We start from the raw sequence: 21,119 nt of genomic DNA, 5'->3' as shown, positions 1-21,119 counted from the left end.
TAAAACAGGGGTGGGGAACCTGTGGCCCTTGAGACTACTGACCAGGCTGGCTGGGGCTGATGGGAGTTTGGACTTCATCAACATCTGGAGGGCTGCAAGTTCTCTATCCCTTACCCTTTGGGGAGGAAGCCATTTGAATCATTCAACCATATAGAATAAAGCCTAAGGTTATTGCTGCTCCCCATTCATGCCCCCTTGGAAATTGAGGATCAAGGTGGGTAGCAGTGTTGGGAGTCACTGAATGGCTGGAGCATATTGGCATTCACCGCCACAGTCTTGTGATTGGCCTAGAAGAATCAGATGATGGAACAGAGACTTTTTTTTTCACTGGGTGGGTGGGTGATAAACTACAGTTTCCAGAATTATTTGGAAGGGGAGCTCCATGCTTTGAATGTGTAGTGTGATACACAACCCTAGTCATGTCATTTGGGCATCCTGGTATTGGGGTTCTGGGAAGCTGGAAGGACATTTTAAGGGGAGTGAAGTGTCTAGTTTTATGAGGACACATCGGGGACAAGAAGGATTAAATTAAATAGACTATTTTGGAACATGATTTCTTTTATTATACTGTTACGTTTCAGATAACAAAACTATGGTGTGCATGTGTTTTTAAAGAGTGTGTAATGCTGTCTTATCCAAACACAAGCTGTATCTGCATCTCATGCTGATTCTTAGTGGTGCAACCAAAGTACTCAAAGCCTCTCAGGATTAAGTTTAATGGGCTGAAATGGCTTTTTGCATTTTAAAAATCAAAACTGTTTTCCTCGTGTACAAGCCACTTAGCTGGTTTCCCCTGCTTCCTTTTTTGTAACAACTCAGTGCACCCTTTCATTATTAAATTGGAGCTTAAAAACCAGAAGGCTTAATTAAAGTTGTGCAAGCGAATTGCAGGCTGATAATGGAACCCCCTCCTTTCACCCCCTCACCCTTTGTTTTAAATGGGTTCTTAAAGCGAAGGCAAAATGCCACTAGGATAGCAAAAGAGGGAAGGTCGTTCATAGAGGTGGAGTTGTAATTTTTTGACTTCCCTCTAGGAAAAGGGTTTGATCTGGTTGTTTATGGTGAGCAGGATAAAATCCTGTGGCCCCCAGCACATTACCCCCAAGGAAGTGTGGCCCTCAACACACAAAAGGTTCTAATTAGGGCTGTCCACAGGTCCCCTGCTCTGATCTGTGGTCCAGCCCAATGCTTCAAAGAGGCTCTGCTCCATGGCTGCTCCTGATCCAAGTCCTAAACTGATTTGGAATTATTTTTGGGGGGTTGGGGAGAAGGAGGAGATGGAAACATGACTTTCCCTTTCTCCCTGGTGCCCCTTCACCACATATTTAAGCAGGGTTTTAACTCCTAATTAAACATGTGGTTTGGTGGGTGGCGAAGGAAACACACACAAGGGTGTCTGCGTGTATCCTTCTCTGCACCCTCCCATCAGAAGATTCCCCCCCCCCCAACAATCTCAGGTTGCTCCAGGTGGACCCAATCCAACCCAGGGCCATCTAGGGCTGCCTCGATGCAATTTGGCTAGATCCCAGGACTCAAATTGACCTGATTCAGTTTTGGGGGGCACACCTCTAGTTCTAATATTTTTTTGTGGATGTGAAGATGGCAGAGTTTGCTGCTCATTGATCTTTTGCAATTACTCTTTGCTTGTATTTGTTAAATAAAAATAACAACTTAGCAACTCTTATTGGAGTACAGTATTTGCCCTTTTAAAATCCAGGTACGTACGCTATGTTATTTTATGTGGAAACTGTATTACATTTTATTTGTTTAAAAATACAAGTACAGGTGGCACAGCCTGTCCCTGGGAATTGGCTAGCATCCTGTTGCATCCCATCCAGGCCTGACACCTTCTTGTTAAATGACAGAACTTCCCAGCCCTGTCCACACGGGGTCACTCTCTCCCTGCCAGTGGGAGATGGGGATCAGTGGGGTGTGTGTGTGTAAGTAAGTAAGGGGGGAGATCAGTTCAGCTTTGCTCTGCTTCCTGCGCAAATGTGTTTACTGCCTGAGAGCGCACTCGTTTCTCTTGTTTGGAGTTGTCTCCTCCATCGGGCTCATGTGACAAGCGCGCCTTGATCCCAGCTCATGCTTCGGATGTCACAACAATCTGCTCATTAGAGTCAACATGTCAAGTAATCAGGAGTGCGGAATAACTAGGGCTCTGAGTGATGCGGCAGAGGCAAGGTGGCTGTGAGAACACACAAAGAGCGGAGGTAATAAAAAGCATGCTTGGAAGAGGAAAGAAGAGGAGGGTGCCTGTCTTCTTGCCTGCAGGTGAAAAAAGGACCCTGGCTTTTCTGTCCTCCTGATGATTCCCATTGACACCGTGGAATTTGCAGACCAGGCCATCTTTTGACAGAGCCCTGAGTTTTTGAAACATAGTTGTCCTAAAAAAATCAACTTTCTTAACAATCAGTGTTTGCTTGTTTTTTTGTTTTATTTAAAGAGCAAGCTGCTAGACCTTTGTAATTTACCTACCCAGGAAGACATTTTGTATATATTGAGATATGATGCTGGTTTGTGGATCAGACCTTTAGTTCATCTGGCCGAGTTGCTGTCTATTTCAACTGCCAGTGGTTTGCTCAGCTGGTAGAGCATGATGAGACTCTTAATCTCTGAGCCATGGGTCCGAGCCCCACCAAAATATTCCTGTATTGTAGGCGGTTGGGCTAGACGATCCTCGTGGTCCCCTCCAACTCTGATTCTTTTATCGCCACCATAGTGCAAAAGCCCTCTGTGAGGGGGCAGAGCAGTTCTGATCAGGGGTGTAGCTGGAGGCAGGACCTATGGCGAATACTGAGGGCCAGGCAGAGAGGTCTGGAGGGCTGCCCATACCTTAGCCCAGGGTCCCCCATCCATAGTCTCTGCTCAGTTCTGTTTTTGCAGCCCTGTTGCATGGAATCTTTTCACTGATGATGCCAGCAATTGAACCTGGAACCTTTTTACATGCAAAACATGTGTCATTTGATGGCCTCCATGTATCGCATCCCACGCATCGTGCATGACTCATTCAAGGTGCACAAAGAGAAGCCGCACACCCTTCCATGAGCCACTGCCATTGTGCAGCCAATTTGTGGCTGTAAAGCAGATAACACTGGAATCCATTCCCACCAACTTGGATGGCTTTAAAAGAGGATTGGACTAAATTGTGGAGGATAAGGCCTATCAGTGGATACTAGTCACGGTGGCTATAGTCCGCCTCTACTGCCAGAGGCAGGAATGCTTCTGAATGCCAATTGCTGGAAACCGCAGGAGTGGAGAGTGCTGTTGAGTTCAGGTCCTGCTTGTGGCTTTCTGCTTGGCCACTGAGAACAGGATGCTGGACTAGATGGAACACCGGCCTGATACAGTAAGCTCTTCTCGTTATGCAAGGGCAGTCAAACGTGTGATGAACCCTCCCTTCTCTTTTTCTCCCCGCCCTCCCCTGTGCTTCTAGGGACTGTCGCAATTTTGTGGTGGGATTCAATCACATACCAGCAAATTCAGGTTGCCCAGTATTTGGTGCTCTTATGAAGCAAACCAATTTCTCCACCCAAATCGAATGTTTCATGATAAGAAAAGAGATGGAGAAGTGTGGGGTTCTGCTTGCTTGATGCAAAGTCGTAAAAGCTCCCTGCAGACCTGTCAGAATGAACACTCAGTAAGTGGCCATCTTCACCTGGCTTCCCCACACACCGGTCAGGATGAATGCTCAACAAACGGGTCTCCTGGAAGCAACCTGGGAGAGCTGGCCAGTTCGTTCCTGTTCCAGTTTTACGTCTGCTTCCTGCTGCTGAGGCTAGGAAGGGCCTTGCCCCTGGAGATGGGCCTCGCAACGGGATGCAACTTCAAATGCTACTGGCGGCTTTGGTGTGCGGCCTTTTATCTCAGCATCCCTAATTGCTCTGCTAGTGCTAATTAAGCCTTGGGACATCCCCCTTTTTCTACAACCACCACCCGGTCTGTGAAGCAGTGGTGGTGGGGGTTTGTAATACTGCAAGTGTTTGAAGCTAGAATTGTAAGGACTTTAGTGAAAACTCAAAGCAGTTTAATAGTAATTTCCTTTCCATAAATTGAACCCTGGGAAGAGAGTTGGGGCCAGGGCCGGGGTGGGGAGAGGAGAGGAGGAATCTGTAACTGAGATTTGTTAGCGCCTTCACCAATAAATTAATAGGATTAGGAGGGGGGCGGGGAGAGAGTAAAATGGATTAAACTGAATTTATGGGGGGGGGGTTACACATGTATCCTGTCATTCTTCCACCTTGGTACCCAAGTCAGCCTACAGGTGGCTCTCAGGCAGTCTCCCATCCAGGCACTGACCAGATCCAAACCTCCTTAGCTTCAACAGGGCAGTGGCCTCTTGTGCCTTTTAATCATAAGTCCCATCTCTCAGGCAAAGCACATTTCATTCTTGCTTAAAACTCTCCAGTGGGAAGTTCCTACAAGTATAGCATGAGGACTGGCGGCCTGTTGTGTGAAACTGGATACTGCCGATGCTTGTTATCCCCTCAGGCCCAGTGATGGTTCCTGCTCCTGGTCAAACAAGTGCATAGTGGCCAACTGATGCATGTGTGAACTGGGTGTGGTTGAAAATGAGCAGAACGCAGCCAGGGCAGAATTCCATCCCGCAATTCACGCCAACCAGAGTGTCTATGCTAGGCTGGGAGGCATCTTTTGAATCAAAGGGGCATTTGCCACTATTTGAACCTACCTGAAATCTCCTTATCTTCTTCTGTCTCCCTCCCTGCTTAGCTCTGGCCACTGTTAACTTTCAGAAGATGGACCCGGGTATCCTGTCATACCTTGACACAATGCAGGTAAGGACGAAGCATCCAAAGGGTAGACATGCTATTCTACTGTCCTTGTATGTGGTGCTTCAGGGCTCTGAAAAAGAGTGCTGGAAAAGCAGGGAGGAAGCCTCCTTGTCTGTGAAAACCTGGCTATTGAGTATACATTGGTACCTTGGTTGTCGAACTGAATCCATTATAGGAGTCGGTTTGACTCCCGGAACCATTTGAAAACTAAGTTGCGGCTTCCGATTGGCTGCTGGAGCTTCCTGCACTCAATTGGAAGCCATGTAAGCCATGTTGGAAGTTCGGCTTCCGAAAAACGTTCGCAAACCAGAACACTTAATTCCAGGTTTGCGGCATTCGGAACCCGATTTGTTCAGGAGCCAAGCTGTTTGACAACCAAGGTACCACTGTAATGCATTTGGAAGATAAATAATCCTTCACCGGCACTCTTTAGGCATAGCCTGCTTGAGTTGGAATATTTTGAGTTGTGCCTAAGAGTTCCCTTGAGGAAGTTGGCTTTGTCCTTCAAAGCCTTTAAACCAGGAGTAGGGAACCTTAAGCCCCAGGGGTTGAATGTGCTCCTCCCATCCTCTCTATCTGGCCCTCCAAATTATAGAGTATAGAGGTGTGTATGCAGAAACTAGTATACTGCACAAAGGTAAAATTGGCATTTGTTGCTCCACCCACTTTTTCTTCTCACACCGCCCACCATCAGGATGTGGCCCCAAAAAGGCTGCCCAGAAGGGAATGTGGCTGAAGAAGACAGTCCCTCACTCCTGTCTTGAACAGTCTTTCTGCTTGTTGCTGCCAAGCTGCCATCAAGAACCTGATTAAAAAGCTGACTGGCTCAGCTTGTGAGTGTTGGACCTGGCACTGGGATACCTCAGCTCAGATCTTCCTTTGCAGAGGATTCATTGGAACAAAACCAGAACCCCCCCCTCCCTCCTTCTTTCCTCCTTTCTCTTCTCTTACCTCTATTTCTTCTCTGTTAAAAAAAACAGAAGAGCCATGCCACACCCACACAGCAAGTCTGTAAACACACCAGACAAAGCGCTTTGCACACCAGAAAAACGTAAAACCTGCAGTTGTAAAAGCCAGCTCCCATTATTCTGTACAACTTTCCCAACCAACTTTTTATCATGACCAAAAAGCAAAACCAAGACTAGAGCCGTATAGCTGAATTTGCTTCCACCCCAGGGACTTACTCGAGTACATCCATTGACTTTCCTCTGAAGAGAGAAAGTCAGTGGTGGTTGCTGTAATAGTCATGCACTTGGGGGAAGGATAGGACCTACTTACTGCTGACACTCCTTTGCTTGGCCTTCTCCAATGTGAGTTCCAAAAGTTCTGTGTATATGAGTTTGTGTGGGTTTTTCCCCCTGCATGCATGAAATGTACCTCTAAGCTAGAGTTGACAACATGGTGCCATCCAGGTTTTCTGGAACTACAACTCCCATCTTCCCCAGCTAGCATGGGCAGCGGTCAAGAACGATGGCCGTTTTGGTGCAGCAACCCCTGCTCTAAGCATATGCAAGGTCGCTATCAGGTTGTGCCCTGCAGACTAATGGTCCTGGTGACAGCGTACGCATCAGGGTGGCTCAGGCATGTGGGTCGCAAGTGTGTTCAGGCCCCTTCTGAGCAATTTGGACAGCAGGGAGAGGTTCAACCTATGTCTGTCCCTCAGCGGTGCAGGGGGAACAGTAGGAATGCAGAACGCCAGCCTCTTCATGGTAGATTGGCTTTGTCACAAAGCCACCAGCAAGGTGTGATTAAATCATTCCCCTCACCTGAGTCGAATCTGCAGCATGAGGTCTGTGCTTGTCTATCCTTTTTAGTGCTTAACATATCTGAATGGCTGGTAATTCCTTTTCTAATATTGAGCAATCGATTAAGCAATTAAAGGGAACAAGACTTGGCAGGAGGAGGCCAGGCAATGCGGTTTCCGTTTTCTGGCAGGTGGGTCCTTCCTAGCCTAGCTTGTTTATTTTGTCGGGCGGCAGGGGGATGTTCTGGGGGCAGGGAGGAGGCAGAGCGGGCCATTACAAAGCCTGCTGCTGGCAATCCTTCTCTTCTGCACTGGAGGCTGCAATTTAATTATTCCAGCCCCAGGTTTCTCCACTCCCATTATTCCTCCTGCTCGGCTCAGTTCATTGTCTTAGCTACAGACCATAACAGTCTTTGCCATGATTGATCCACAGCCAGAGGAAAGCCAGTGCAGTGCAGGAGATCTTGTTTATAAAATAAAACTAATAATTAAAAACAAAATTGCAAAGCACAACAAAAATACTTCATTGTAGATTGTGTTGGCTGCGAACAACAACAACAGTTATTCTGCTGGCAAAGGCCTGAGTAAAAAGAGAGGTGTCTAAAGCACAGAGTCGCAGGTGCATGTCCATTTGGCAAGGGTGCAAGAGTTCTACAGTGTTGGTGCAGCCACAATGAAGGCCCTGTTGATGGTGGCCCACAGGCTGAACGCATCGCACCATCAGTAAGGCCTCATCAGCTCAGCACAGGGACTAGCCAGGGATCTAGTGGACAATGAGGTCTATAAGATAACCTAGTCTTGAGTTGTTTAGGGCTTTATAAACTAAGACCTTGGCCCAGTAAAAATAAAGGTGGCTCAGTTGCACATATGCTAGCTGTGTATTTGAGATTGGTGGGGATCCTGGTAGCCAGGCAAGTTGGCAAACCAGAGGCAGGTAGGGCAAGAAGCAGGCCCGATAAAAGTAGCTGGAGCTACCAAGGAAGAACCAGGTCACCTTCCCCAGCAACTAATGGGTTGCACTGAGGCAAGTCACCAGATCTGCAAGTTTTTTATATTTGGCAGCCCCTGATTAGCCCTTAATCTTCACCTGACTTCCCAGGCTCAGGGGATCACAGAATGGTTTCCACTTCACTTCACTAAACAGGAGCCTCAGTGGTGCATTGAGCCAGTGTCGGATCTTGCAGCAGGTGACACCCCATGTGTACTGAAGTCTCTGGCTGCTTGTAGCAGTTCTCATAACCCACCAGGGAGGCCTGTTCCAGCCTTCTCAGCAGGAACTCACTTTACCAAGATGAGCTGGCCACTAGCTTTCACGACTTTGCTGTGCAGGAATTAAAGTCATGAAGGATAAGTCTGTCTACTGCAGACATTAACTAAACAGCTAAGCGAAGCCTCTGTGCCGAGCAATCATAGAAGGCCACTGCCTTAATGCCTTTCTTATGAGCACCTGCGGGTATTTGACTACTTGCTGTTGGAGTTTGAACAGCAGACCTGTGTCTGATCCAGCAAACCAGTTCTTCTGTTTTTACTGTGCACCAGCATTATGGATTTGAGGTAATTACCTTAGGTGGAAATAAGCTGCACATAACACACTGTGCATTTTCTCACTGCTAGCAAATTCTCTCTAGCTACTGCTTCTGGCTTGGTAGACCTGTAATTTGCCGCTTGCTTGCTCCCCTGGGATGAGGGCTTGGGGAGAGCACCTAAGTGACAAACAAAGCCAAAGCGGAGCTGCTGGTGTGCCTGGCCCAAGAGATCTGGGACTTAGCTGCCACCACGCCAGGCTGCACACCAGCTCTCTGTTTCCTTTTAGTCTTAAAGCAGGCCTAATGATCCATTGCAGGGCTTAGCGAGCCCTGGTGGGCCACCAGATATGCAGCTTGGTGGCTCACGTACTGGGCAGGCCTGCCTGAAAGGCTTACTAGCTTCTCTGGGCTGGAGGAAGTCAGAGAGAGAAGCACACAGCCTGGAGTGACAGCGGTGTGGCAGTTCCCCCATCTTTTTCCTTGGGGATGGAGAAGAAATTGGCAATGCGTTATTGGCCCCTGTTGCAGCAGGAGGGAGAGTGTGAGCATCATTTCTGCCAGTGCCTCTCTTGAGCTTCTGCAAAGTGGCAGGAGGAAATTAGGAGGCTACATTCCAGCCACATAAAACTCTAAGGGTTGCATGTACTCACCTCTCATTCCAAAGGCATCCCAGGTGCAGCCAGGCACAAATATCTGAGCAGAGCTGGTGAGTGGTGTGGCCAGGGGAGAATTCCTGGAACTAGCTACAGTCCCGGGCCTGAGGTCCCTGCTCCTCCTATAAACAATTATTGTAGGAAAACAGAGAGATCTCATCCACGAGACATGTGTAGAAGAGGGTGTGTGTGTGTGCGCGCATGTGTGTAGGGTGTTCAAATTGGTATTCAAGGATTTATGGGACTTTAGGGCTAAATTCACCACATACTGAGTTCCCCTCCCTCAAACCAGGCAGAGTTGAGCTTCCTTTTGTTTGCTTGTTTTAGCCTTAGGTCTGGCTTAGTGCATTGAGTGTGCTTCTTGGATTGATGATTAGCAAAAGTAAAACCAGTAAAATACAATTGCATGTGGCAAGGAAGTCTTGAAATAAATGCAGCAGAGTCGGCAGCTAAAAACCAGTGAAAGGGTCTTAAATAATATTTTAAAAGTATTGAAGAACAGGACCAGTTTGCCTGGGTGGCATCCTTGTTATCCTTTAGGTGGCATCCTTGGGTGGCATCCTTGTTATCCTTTAGGTGGCGGCTAAACAGGTGTAGGGAGAGCATTTGACCATTTCAGTGCCACCACAGAAAACAGCCTCCCACATACACACACAACTTCTGCCTGCTTAACCTCCCAATAAGACCCTATTTCATGCTGTATGTTTCAAGCAGTCAACTCCTTGAGATTAGCCACATGGTGGATTCCATTGCAGGAAGTTCTTCAGATGAAAGTTGACATGGAACATTGGAGCATAGGAAGCTGCCTTATACTGACCCAGACCAAGAGTCCATCTAGTTCTGTGTTGTCTATATTGACTGGTACCTGCCATCCAGGATTTCAGACACTTCATTCTCAGACCTTGCTGGAGACAGAATCTGGGACCGTCTGCATTCAAAGCGGGTGCTTTGCCCTGAGTTACAGCCCTTTCCCATTTGCTGAAGAACGAGCAATGCTTGAAAACAACTTTGCCAAATTAGACATGTTTGTACACCCATGGTTATTGGAGCAGGAACTCGGTGCCAAAGTGTTCAGCAGGGGCCGGGTTCAGTCCTTAGCATCTCCGCTTAACGGATCTTTGGTGGAACACGATTCTGCTTGAGACCCAGTAAAGCCACCGCTAGCCTGAGCAGACAATCCAGCAGTAGGTGGGCCGGGGTTCTGACCTTGCTATAAGGTGGTGTCATAAGCTGTTGTGCCTTATCCAGTTGTTGGGTGTTTTTTTCCAGGCAAGGCAAATACATACTACTTGGATTTGTTGTCAACTGCCTGCTTACCAAAAGGTTCCAGGGCAGCGTGTACAAACGTGTGACGAAAAACTAATTCAACCACAACATATAAAATGCAAACAAACTGAAACTCAAAACAAACTAAAGGGCAAATGAGGACGAACAAAACCCTTAAAAATGCAGTAATGCTACACTGCTAAAATGCCTGGGCAAATGGGAAGGTCCCCTCCTGACACCCAAAAGTTGTCAATACCTCCCTGAGGAAAGGATCTAACCCATTCAATTTCTTGTCCTTTTTTAACAGGACAACATGCCCAAGATGGTGATGGAATACTGGACTGGATGGTTTGATAGCTGGGGAGGACCTCATAATGTGTTTGATGCAGATGGTGAGTTGCTCCTTCTCCCTCATTTGCTCCACTTTCCCTTCTTCCCTTCCTCCTCCTCTTACTTATTTTTTTAGGGTCTGAATTGCTCATTGCCTGACACAACTTGACCTCTCTCTTTACTTCTTTCAACCTCGTGAGATGAAATGGGTGGCACCCCAAGCAGGGCTGCTGCTTAATAGTTAGTTATCTCAGGGACAGGCCAACATGGTGCTCTCTGGATGTTGTTGGACTCCCAACTCCCATAACACAGTCAACAGTGAAGGATGCTGTGAGTTTTAGTCCACTGCCAACATCTGGAAGGTCACTGGTTCCTCACCCCTGCCTTATCTCTTGGCCAGGCACTGAATCTGATGGTGTTAGGCACCAGGTGAAAATTACCTCCCATCTTAATGGTTTTGAATAGCTTTTTAATGACTCCTGTCGTTGTGCTGCTGCTTTTAAATTGTTATGTGCTGCCGTTTAATTTCATTCTCGTAGATTTTTCTACATCCTAATGCAATGTTATCAGCTGCCTTGAGAATCTTGTGCTGAAAGGTGGGTGTAAAATGCTTTAATAAGATTAGCATTTTGTTTTTTCTGGGGATGTTCAGGCTGAGCGGGGAAGGTAGGTCCTTTTGCTGAGAGGAATGGGGTTTTGGGTGGAGTGGGGAGGGGAGGGGTATCGGTTTGTTTTTGCTGCAGGGTTTGTTTTTGCAAAGTAAGGATGAAGCACTCCTGTGCAAAATGAGTGTTATTGTTAGGCAGGAACTGAGCTTGCAAGGCAGCAGTACCTCATTGCAGAAGGGACTTCCCTGCAGCAATACATCAAGGCAATTGCTAGCTCTGAGGCACTCTCAACCCTTTGCTTCCCTGCACAGAAATGATGGCAAACATTGAAAAAGCCATCAAAGCGGGGGCATCCATCAACCTCTACATGTTCCACGGAGGCACTAACTTTGGCTTCATGAATGGTGCTCTGCATTTTGACGAGTACAAGGCAACCATCACCAGCTACGGTAAGGTGTCATTGACAGTGCATAACTAAACTGTGGAACTCACTCCCCTGGTAGGCAAGTTGCTGGCCACCAACCTGGATGTCAAGAAGGCTTGGCAAATTCATAGAGGAGAAGGCTATCAATGGCTACTATCCACAAAGGCTATACTGTGCATCCATGGTCAAAGGCAGTAATGCTTCTGAGGACTAGTTTCTGGAAATCACAGGAGGAGGAGAGTGCTCTTATGCTCGGTCCTTCTTGTGGGTTTCCCATGGGAATCACAGTTGGCCACTGGGAGAGCAGGGTGCTGGACTAGCCAGTCCTGCAAGCCAGGGCTCAGCGGCAGAGTCTTTGCCTTCCTTGCAGAAGGGCTTCAGCTGAAAGGGCTGGTGAAAACCTCCAGCCCAAATCCTGCTCTGGCTGATAGCAGTTCTGCAAGGTTGTTGGCAAAGGGTCCCCCCACCCCCCTGCTGCCGCCCATCACCTGTCACTTGTCCCTTTTAAGAGAGATGTCAGAGGAGTGAGCCTGGAACCATTTTGCATGCAAAGTGTGTTCTCCCTCCCACTCCGCTCCTGTGCCACTGAGCTCCATCCCTCCACAAGTGGGTTGTTGTTGTTTTGCACTCGTGCAGTGATTCTACTGATATGCGGTGGGTGGAGGGGAAGCTTGCCAAAAACGGCTGTGCTGTTTATTTACTTAAGGCCATTTCTGCACCACTTACTACAAGGAAGTGCTAAAAGGCAAGGGGGGCGTAAGGGGGGTGCTGGAGGTCACGGGATCAAGTTCATCAGTTTTGTTGAATTAGTTGAACTAAACAGTTTTAGTTGGATTCAGAATAAATGTGCAATTAATCATGACTGTTTTGAATTATATTGTGTTATTTTTCTTAGTGGATTGTGCAAACCACTGTTCTGAATAATGCTTTTTATAGGGCAGTGTAGGGCACTGGGGATGAGTTTATGGAGCCAAGGGGGCGGTGGCTGGAAAAAGTTTGGGAACCACTGCTCTAATAGCTGGTCTTAAAGCTTAGGGAAGGAGGAGAAGCAGAAGTCTCTAGCTTCCACCAGCCAGTCCTATTTCGCTTGGATTAAAGATGCAAGGAGTATTCACTCAGGAGGAATGAGCTTTCCTGGTTAAGTAAGGCGGCCTGGCATTTCCCCTGAGCCAGGCGTTCTTCCTAACTTTGACTACTGACCCTGCCTTTTCCCCCAGACTATGATGCCGTGCTGACCGAGTCTGGAGACTACACCTCCAAGTTTTTCAAACTGCGTGAGCTTTTCATGGGCCTTGCAGGTAATTTTGGGAATGCCATGTGACTGTGGGCGAGAGGAGGTGCGCCGTCTCTGCCTCCTCTTAAGTGCCAGCCAGTGCCACAGGGATGGAGCTTGGAAATTGGCTCCCCAACATGTGTGTGCCAGTCTCCTGCTGCTCTCCATGTAGCTACATCCTGTCGATTAGCCAGGAGCACTTTCCGAAGCACGAGGAGAGACAAAGGGAGCGGGGAGCATCTTGTTAGGGAAATGGTCCTTTCAGCCGACTTCATAGCAGCGGGGAGAGTGCGGCCGCTAATAGCAGCGCCTGCCTGCTACGGGAACGTTCCACACCAGGGAACTTCAATGCAAATTGGAAAGAGGGAAACTGTTCAAATATCCTCTCTCCCCCCCCCCCCCCCGTTTATTTTTGGGACTCCCGTCAGCAAGTTGATGTACCACTCTTAAGACTTGCCACACTTCTGCTTGTACGGTGCCTAGAAAGCAGGGGTCCAAGTGGTTTTCCACCCGTCCCACACTTTCTAAGAACATGCCCGAGCAGTTTTCCCCTTGCCCCGCTCTTTTTCCAGGAGAAGCCCACTCTTTAGCTCTAAATCAGAACAAACATCAATCTGGAGAAAACCCCAATTGCCATTTGCTCCGATTGAAACAGGGTGTTTTCCCCTGGGGGAAAGCAGCAGAACAAGAGGAAGTGCAGATAAGCCCTTCATTTCTCCACCAGTCACAGTCCTGTGTCAGGCATTGTCTTTGAATAGGCTGACTCGAGGCACAGTTGTGGGCAAAAGACGGGCTCTGAGACGGTACTGAGCCAAAAGTGTATATTTAACTAGATGTTAATTTTTGCAAGTGTCTTCATTTTATTAAAATTGCCTCCTGTTTCTCGCATATATCCCCCCTTCCTTGTGAATGGAGGCTGTCTAGCACCTTTTGTTCCCTTGGCGGGGCTGCCGCTCCTGCTCCTGCTGTTGTTGGTGCTTCTTGGTGTTATTGTCATCTTTCTACATTTCCAACCTCAGTGTTCTCTGCCTCATTTGCCCTCACTGACCATTAACGCTTTTGATTGTGGTGACCCATGCGGCCTTTTGTCAGTGATGCCAAAACAACAGGTTCTGAGTCTGAGATTAGGTAACCCCAGTTGCCCATAAACAAAACCATGTGGGGTCACCACAGCCTATTAGATTAAATCACAGTGAGGGCAAGTGAGGCCAGGGAGACTAAGGGCAATGAAGAAGAAGAATAGTGAGAAGACACATTAAAAAACAAAAACCAAAAACAAAGTGGAGTTGAACCACACTGGGAAATCACAAATGTTTGGGTTGGGGGTTTCCCCACCAGGTGGTGTTAGTTCAGGTGTGGCGAATATGCTAATTTCAAAGCCAATAGCAATTTGGGGCACTTGAGAAGTCACTTTTTTTTCTTTTTTAAAAAGATATGCCTCGTCCTCTACCTCCTATAATCTTAAACAAGGCATCATATGGGGCGATCCTGATGCAGCAGTATATCTCCCTGTGGGAGGTGCTGCCATCTCTGGTAGAGGTATGTACTCATTTCTATTTCTATTTTTTTGGGTGGGACCCCAGACTACAGCCTATAAGAAGGAATGCCACATGAGTCCATGGCCACCTCTGGCTAGTCTTGTCGCAAAATGTGTTGCATATAGCTCAAAACAGTGTGGCAAAGACTACTTCCCAACAGGAAGAGGCTTTGTCATGAGTTCCCAACATCTGTGCTTAAAGCTTGTCAACTGCAATATCTGTTGACTGCTTGCATGCAAATATAATGTGTCCGTGTCTCCAATATATACTAGACACTACAATTAGCAAGGCGTGAACATGCAGGTGTGAGCCCGTCCTAAAACCCTTTCATTGTTGCAATTGAGCCCTTCCTTTCCACACACTCGGAACTAAGCACACAAAAGCAGCATAAGCTAATGGCTAGGGCTGTTTCAAGCGTTTCACTAACAGAATGGTCAAGAGCACGGTCAGGGTAAGCAGAGTTCTGTTTACAGCCTGCTGTAAGTGGGGCTGTGCTCTCCCTGACCCTGTGGCCCATTGCCCGTCCCTTTCCCTGATTAAGGCTCCCCAACAGGTACTGGGCTAGGACTTCTGGTCTCATCACCATCAGTGTGAAATAGCTTTTATTTGTTTGTTTATTGAATTTATATTCTGCCCTATACCCGGAAGTCTCAGGGAGGCTCACAGAACAAAACCAGAAAGCAAAACCACAAAATGTATAATCAAAGTAAAAACAACCTAATAACTGCCCCCCAACCACATTTTGAAAGGGCGTAGGATGTCAGTCAGATCGACCAAAGGCCTGGTTAAAACGGAACGTTTTTGCCTTGCGCCTAAAGGTGTATAATGAAGGCACCAGGCGAACTTCCCTGGGGAGAGCATTCCACAGACAGGGAGCCGCTGCAGAGAAGGCCCGTTCTCGTGTTGCCACCCTCCAGACCTCATGTATGTCTGATTCACACTGGGGAGAAGGCCCCCGGCAATTCATTTTCCTGCTAAGGAATCTGGGACTTGTAGTCGCAGTCAAGTAAGGAAAGACTCTCTTCTGGAGACGGAGAAATTGGCACCTCTGCATTCCCTTTGCTACAATATAAGGGAGTTTAACCTGACAAATACACGAACCAAGAAACCCAGATGAAATCATCTGGACTCAAGTTAAGATTCTGTCTGCTCACCCCAGGGTTGGGGTGTGTGTGTTCATAAAGCTGTTTTACTGTGCCGAGAGAGAGAGAGAGAGAGAGAGAGAGAGAGAGAGAGAACCATCAAACTGCATGGAACATATTCCTGAGTTAAGTCACGCTTAGGATTTTGTTGAAAGTTTGTGATTTCTTCTTTGCAGCCCTTGAAATCCGAGCATCCCATTAACATGGAGAACCTCCCGGTGAACAATGGGAACGGGCAAGCTTTTGGATATATCCTGTACGAGACTGTCATACCTGGCGGAGGAGAGCTCCATTCGCATGACCATGTCCGGGACAGAGCACAGGTGGAGATTGTAGTCGGGTTAAGTTAACAGCCTCTGCTGAGGGTCTGGGATGGGTGGCGAAGACGTTAATGTTACTTTAATTAACTGAGTGACCATAATGCAACCTTGTAAATAACAGCATGAAAGTTAACTAGCATGCAGAAAAATATGTGGGTTGGAATAGGAAAGGTGGAGAACTCTGTACCTCCTGCAGTATCCAGTTTCATTTTTATTCTGGATGTAGAAGGGAGGGCTGTCCTCTTGACATCCTGCTTGGTTTCTGTGCTGGGTACAGAAGAGGGTTTCAAGCAGGAAGTCTCTCCCAGCCCTACTGGAGATACCAGGGATTGAACCTGGCGCCTTCTGCCTACAGAGCAGATGTTGAGCCGAGCTACAGCCCTTCCCTATGCCGGCTGAGGGTGATGGAAGTTGGAATCCAACAACACCTTGGGGGCTTTAGCAGGTGAGCCACTCCTGGCTTAAGCACAAGGCTATTGTAAGGCTATTCTCAGAATGAAGACGTGTCAAATCCCTGATATCTCACTAGCTTTCCACACATCACTCCCTCCCATTCTCTGTGGAACCTGAGTGTTTTTAGACATGTGCTTAAAGCTAGGGATGTTTCCAGGCTGCGTCCATTTTGCGTGTGTGCCCATTCCTAAGTCTTTTTTATGTCCTATATTTGCATCAGTTTATAATTTAAAAAGAAAAATCAGTAGGAAGACTTGTATCCACTTAAGCATTTAAATAGGCGTTTTATCTCAGTGTGTGCATTTCTAAACATATTTTATCCTAAAATAAGTATTTTTTAAAAATGCATTTTTGGGTACCTTTTACAGGCTGAGAACTGTCTTGTAAAGATTCAGAGAAGAGAGGGAGTCTCCCCATTTGGGGAATGGGCACGGAGATGGTGGCTTTCATTGGTCCTCATCCCTGTGCTTTTGAAGATGGAGGAGCTACCAAGAGGGCCCCTTCTGCTGATATTTACACCCGAGAGGCTCTTTGGGGAAGAAGGTGGTCCTTAGGATACTTATTTTGTTATTGCATAGTGTACCTCAGATAAAAGCACCCAATGAAGTACCTTGGCAGCAGATTGTAACCCAGAGGGAGGTTTATATGGGAAGAGGCATAGCGTCAGGTATCAGCCACCCAAACATATCTGTTGATCCTGCATAATCTGGATTCTTTAATGAATGTGTTTTCCCCTATTCTTAAATGCTGTTTAAATGATTATCATAATAAGCTTACAGTCAAAGCTTGGAAGAGACCCCAGCCATCCCTGTTGCCACTGGGCGAGGGGGAATTTCTGCTCCTCCCTCCAGCCCCTAAATCCCCTTCTAATCCTCTGGATTTTCACAACTGACAAATGAGGCTCTGGCTGTTTCTTTTCCCACAGGTGTTTCTTAATACTCTGCATATTGGCTACCTTGATTACGTCAAACACCAATTGTCAATTCCTGATGGGCAGGTAAGCAGTCGGAAGGATTAAGAGTGAGTTGCAGGCAACAAGTGCCATTTGTATCTCTTTCCCAGATGTTTTCTGGTGGGCGCCCTTGCACCGTTTTCTGCAGGTATGGCAGGCAAGTTGAATCCAGCAAGTTGAATCTTAATTTCAGCGGGTCTGCTCTCGGGGCTCATCCAGACCTCCTTTTGTGCTGTGTTTCTAGGCACAAGTCCAACCTTTAAAGCTCCATGTCTGAACCGTTTGATTATTATTATTTTGTCCCACCATTTAAAAAACCCACGTTTCCCCCCTGAATTGGAGCAAACCACAATCAGGTTTTACATGGATTGCCATTTCCTCCAAATCAGTGGTAAAACGTGAGTTTTCCTGGGAAAAGTGCCAGGACAAAAAAAACCCCTTGCTCGGACATGGAGTTTTATAGTGCCTGGAAAGATAGCACAATGGAAAAGGAAATCTGGATGAGCCCCAAGAGTAGATGCACTAAAGCGCACTCTCCAACAACAGTATTTAGGTTTGCAGGCTGAACCTGCAACTCCACTGGCTGAACTTTCCCTGCAGCCAATTAAAATTGCCCCCAGAGACGAATTAGCTAGAGGTTTTAATGATAAATCTACTGATTAAACCCACTGAAGCTTGCTGCCCGAGTGTTTGTCTGCTGCTGCTGATTTTATTTCCCAAGTTTGAAGATAGATGTAATAGAAAAAGGAAGCTCCCAGTGTGATCCACAGCCCACTTTTGCAAGAGATGAAATGACCAGTGTGTTGATCCCTTCATTTGATTTTTAAAAAGCCCCAACCACCTGATAAGTGTTTTCTTTTGGGTTTTTTTAAGTACAAAACTGCTTCACAAGTAGGAGATTGCTGGAGATTTCTTGGTGACAAGCCAATAAGTGCTGCGCCAAAGCAGCTTCCGCTTTAACTTGCAGCCTTTTAGAGCTCAGCCCTAGAGAGGAATAGGTGTGCTAGGGTAAAGACAGATGGAGCATTTTTACCTACTCAGGGCAAAGACAGATGCAACGTTATTAGAGCAGTGAGGCTGCTCCGGAAATGCTGAGAGCAATCCAATATTAAATCTGTCTTCACCCTAAGAGGCAGAGCAAATTCTCTTCCTGCCCATATTTCTGCATTTCTCTGTATCTCCTTGTTCTTAGATTAGGAACTGTCCTTAATTGTTCCTTGCAGGGATACAGGCAACTCCGGCTCCTTGTTGAGAATCGTGGGCGAGTCAACTATGGGCGCAATCTGAACAATCAGCGGAAAGGTGGGCTGGGCTACTTCCCCCCTTGCTACATTAAGGCTAAAGAATCATTTTTTAGTGGGTTGCTTCACCATTGTTTTTTTTCTCTTCATTCCGAAGACATAATAAGCAGGACTCTATTTAATTCTCTGCTTTTAAATATATATATATATATATATATACCCCCCCCCGGCAACTCCAAATTTTTGTGCCAACAGAAACTGAATTCTGTAACCTCTTTAGAGGAAATGAATAATTTATGCAAATCTTGCATAGTTGCTCTTACTTTGCATAATTTATTCTGCTTCTACTAGTTGCGGGGAACAGCAGGAAATATTTCAAAATCCTGCCCCAAGCCATTGATACCTTAATCTGTCTGGCTCCTGAGGTTTCAACAGGTGGGGCCCATGCACATCTGAGTGTATCTTTGCAGTCAAAAGGACTAGAAACTTGCTTTTAAAAAGAAACTAAAATCCTTAGCAAGCTGGATTCTGTGCCAAATATGACATTGTGTGTTTTTTCTTTGTTCCCTGAGAATGCCTGCACATACTAGCCCTGTTTGTAATTATCTGAGAGTAAGGGAATCACTGGCTTGTGTGGTAGGCCACACTGGTTTACCGACAAAGAACTAAGACATAGGAGTTATAAGACTCACTGCCACAGTTGGTAGCAAGGGTTATGGAGGTTTTTTTGCCATTGATAAGTTTTTAAGCAGGGAAGTTTGATGAACAGGTTCTCTAGTAGTAGATTTCCTGCACTAACAGGGTGTTGGATTAGATTACCTTTGGGGAGTCTTCCAACTCCTGTGGATGTCTGTGCAATACAGAAAAAAAATAGCATTTAAAACAAATAATCTCCAAGGAAGCATACTGTGATGGGATGATTAGCTGCTTGTGCGTAAAATCGTGGTTCCTCAGAGTTTGTGCAACTCCACAAACCTCTGTGTGTGACAGAGCTCCTCAAACATGTCTGCCCTAGTCACTTCCAGATTCCGACAGTGGTTGTTTTCAGAAGCGCTTCCAGCATAGAAGCTCCTTAACGGAAACACGTCTCCTGGACTCACGACGTGACAGCTTCCTGCGAGGAATGGGTCTCCCTATGGGAGCTTCTGACACCTCCCCACTGTTCTCGCTGGATGTGTCCCTGAGCCCTCCCTCTTCCCTGCTAGTTCCTGCTTTAGCTGCTCCGTCTCTCTCCGCATTCATGAGACCTTCCTCCAGAGACCCATCTCTCCCCCTGCTGGTCCCTGCTTTCGCTGCTGACTCCCTCCCAGCCTCTGTGAGCCCTTCCACCACCTGTTCCTCCGATGGCAGTTCCCTGACACATACTCACCAAGTTGACCAAACACAATCCACAGCAGCCACAAAACTAGCAATAGAATTAACACCAAAAGCAATTACTAAAGACCCATTAAACAGAGCCAACTTTGTTTGGAATCTAATGGTTAACAAAGAAGGTGCCAGGCAGATCTTTCCTGGGAGGGGAGTTCTTTGACAAGGTTGTGCATAAGTGGCCCATTGAAGGTATATTTCTTACCTGAACAATTGTGTGGCGTTTCGCCTGCTATTTATTTCAGAGCCGTGTTAGTGCTTCCGAAGCTTTGATTTGGCAGGCATAACACACTTGCTCTTTCACTCCTTTGCTTTCATCACCTTAATGCTTGGTCAGTTGCAGCCAGCTACGGAAACTGATGCATGGGAGATAGGAGAATGGCCAGCCGCATGGAGCCTCTCGCTCGGGGAGTTTGGTACAGCTTGTGTTGCGGTGCCCAGTTTGGTGTGATCTAATGTGCCAAGTTGCTTGTGACTCTTCTCGAGTGCATTTCTGGAATATCCTTCGCCCGAGTCTGCTTTGGGCACAAACACCCCCTGGCTGGCTGTCCTCTCTCTTTGCCTGCTTCTGTTGTGATCGCGTGGGGTTTGCTGTGGAGCAGGGAGCTGATCTATGGAAGAGCCATTCACACTGTGTTGTACATCATCAGCCAACTCTTCTGCAGCTTGAAAAGCAGGGGATTAGAGGATTTTTTGCCTCATTGCCACAGTCTTTTATGAGAAATCTTTTTATTTATTCTCTTGAACAACATAAAGCCTACTTTCCCATTCTATTTGCACCCAAGCCCCTCACCCATGTCCTTTGTGGGAAGGCTTGTAGCTCTGGTTTGCATGCAGAAGGTCGCAGATTCATCCCCCAGCATCTCCAGGTAGGGGGAGAGAGACTTGTGTCTGACACCCTGGAGATTTGCTGCCCATCATTGTCAAGAAAACTAAGCTAGATAGGCAAAGGCAAAGCTAGATGGTATGAGGCAGCTTCCTAATGTCCTTTGTGTTCACCTCAGTTACTCCACACCTTCTCTCTTCCCTGGGATGCCTTCCTAACATATGTAACCTATAGTCTGAAGACTCCCGGCAAGCATGCAATATCCAGAAATCAAGGTTCAAATAGCTGTAGAACCAACTCCTTGCCGCAAATGGAAATTTGGATGTGTGTTTCTTGAGCAGCTGCCTCTCGCTCTCCCAGTGCTGCGTGGCAAACAGCTTTGGAAATGAAAACAGAGTTTGTGTTTTGAGACGCGATGCAGCAGTCTGCCAGTTAAAGTGTCAGGGGGCTGGATCAATAATCCCCACTAGGTGTGTTCAGCCCTTTGGGCTAAAGGAGCTCTTTGGACGGTAGCAATGATTCAGCGACTGGAATCTGGGGAAGCCATTGCAACAAGTGGAATGATTTCTGCCGACACAGTAGAACTTCCCCTCTCTCTTCGATACCAGTAGGGGCCTTACGGGCCCTGATCTTCCTGCAGAGGACAGAAGCTGCTGAGCACA

General features: G+C 47.0%; 1 protein-coding gene across 2 annotated transcripts in view; it reads left to right on the top strand.

The window, feature by feature from the left end:
- LOC308574571 (beta-galactosidase-1-like protein 2) overlaps nt 1–21,119 on the top strand; it is a 66,380-nt gene that overhangs the window by 33,376 nt on the left and 11,885 nt on the right. For both annotated transcript variants that reach the window (XM_081172529.1, XM_081172530.1), the window contains exons 9-16: nt 4,732–4,796; nt 10,290–10,374; nt 11,232–11,369; nt 12,562–12,642; nt 14,050–14,156; nt 15,474–15,620; nt 16,996–17,067; nt 18,246–18,324. In XM_081172529.1, the coding sequence (XP_081028655.1) occupies nt 4,732–4,796; nt 10,290–10,374; nt 11,232–11,369; nt 12,562–12,642; nt 14,050–14,156; nt 15,474–15,620; nt 16,996–17,067; nt 18,246–18,324 (774 nt within the window). The remainder of the gene's footprint in view (nt 1–4,731; nt 4,797–10,289; nt 10,375–11,231; nt 11,370–12,561; nt 12,643–14,049; nt 14,157–15,473; nt 15,621–16,995; nt 17,068–18,245; nt 18,325–21,119) is intronic.

Source organism: Podarcis bocagei (assembly GCF_964188305.1).
Source record: "Podarcis bocagei genome assembly, chromosome: 15".
Taxonomy (NCBI): domain Eukaryota; kingdom Metazoa; phylum Chordata; class Lepidosauria; order Squamata; family Lacertidae; genus Podarcis; species Podarcis bocagei.
Note: the sequence above shows the minus strand (reverse complement) of the source record. Positions and strands in the feature narration are given on the sequence as shown.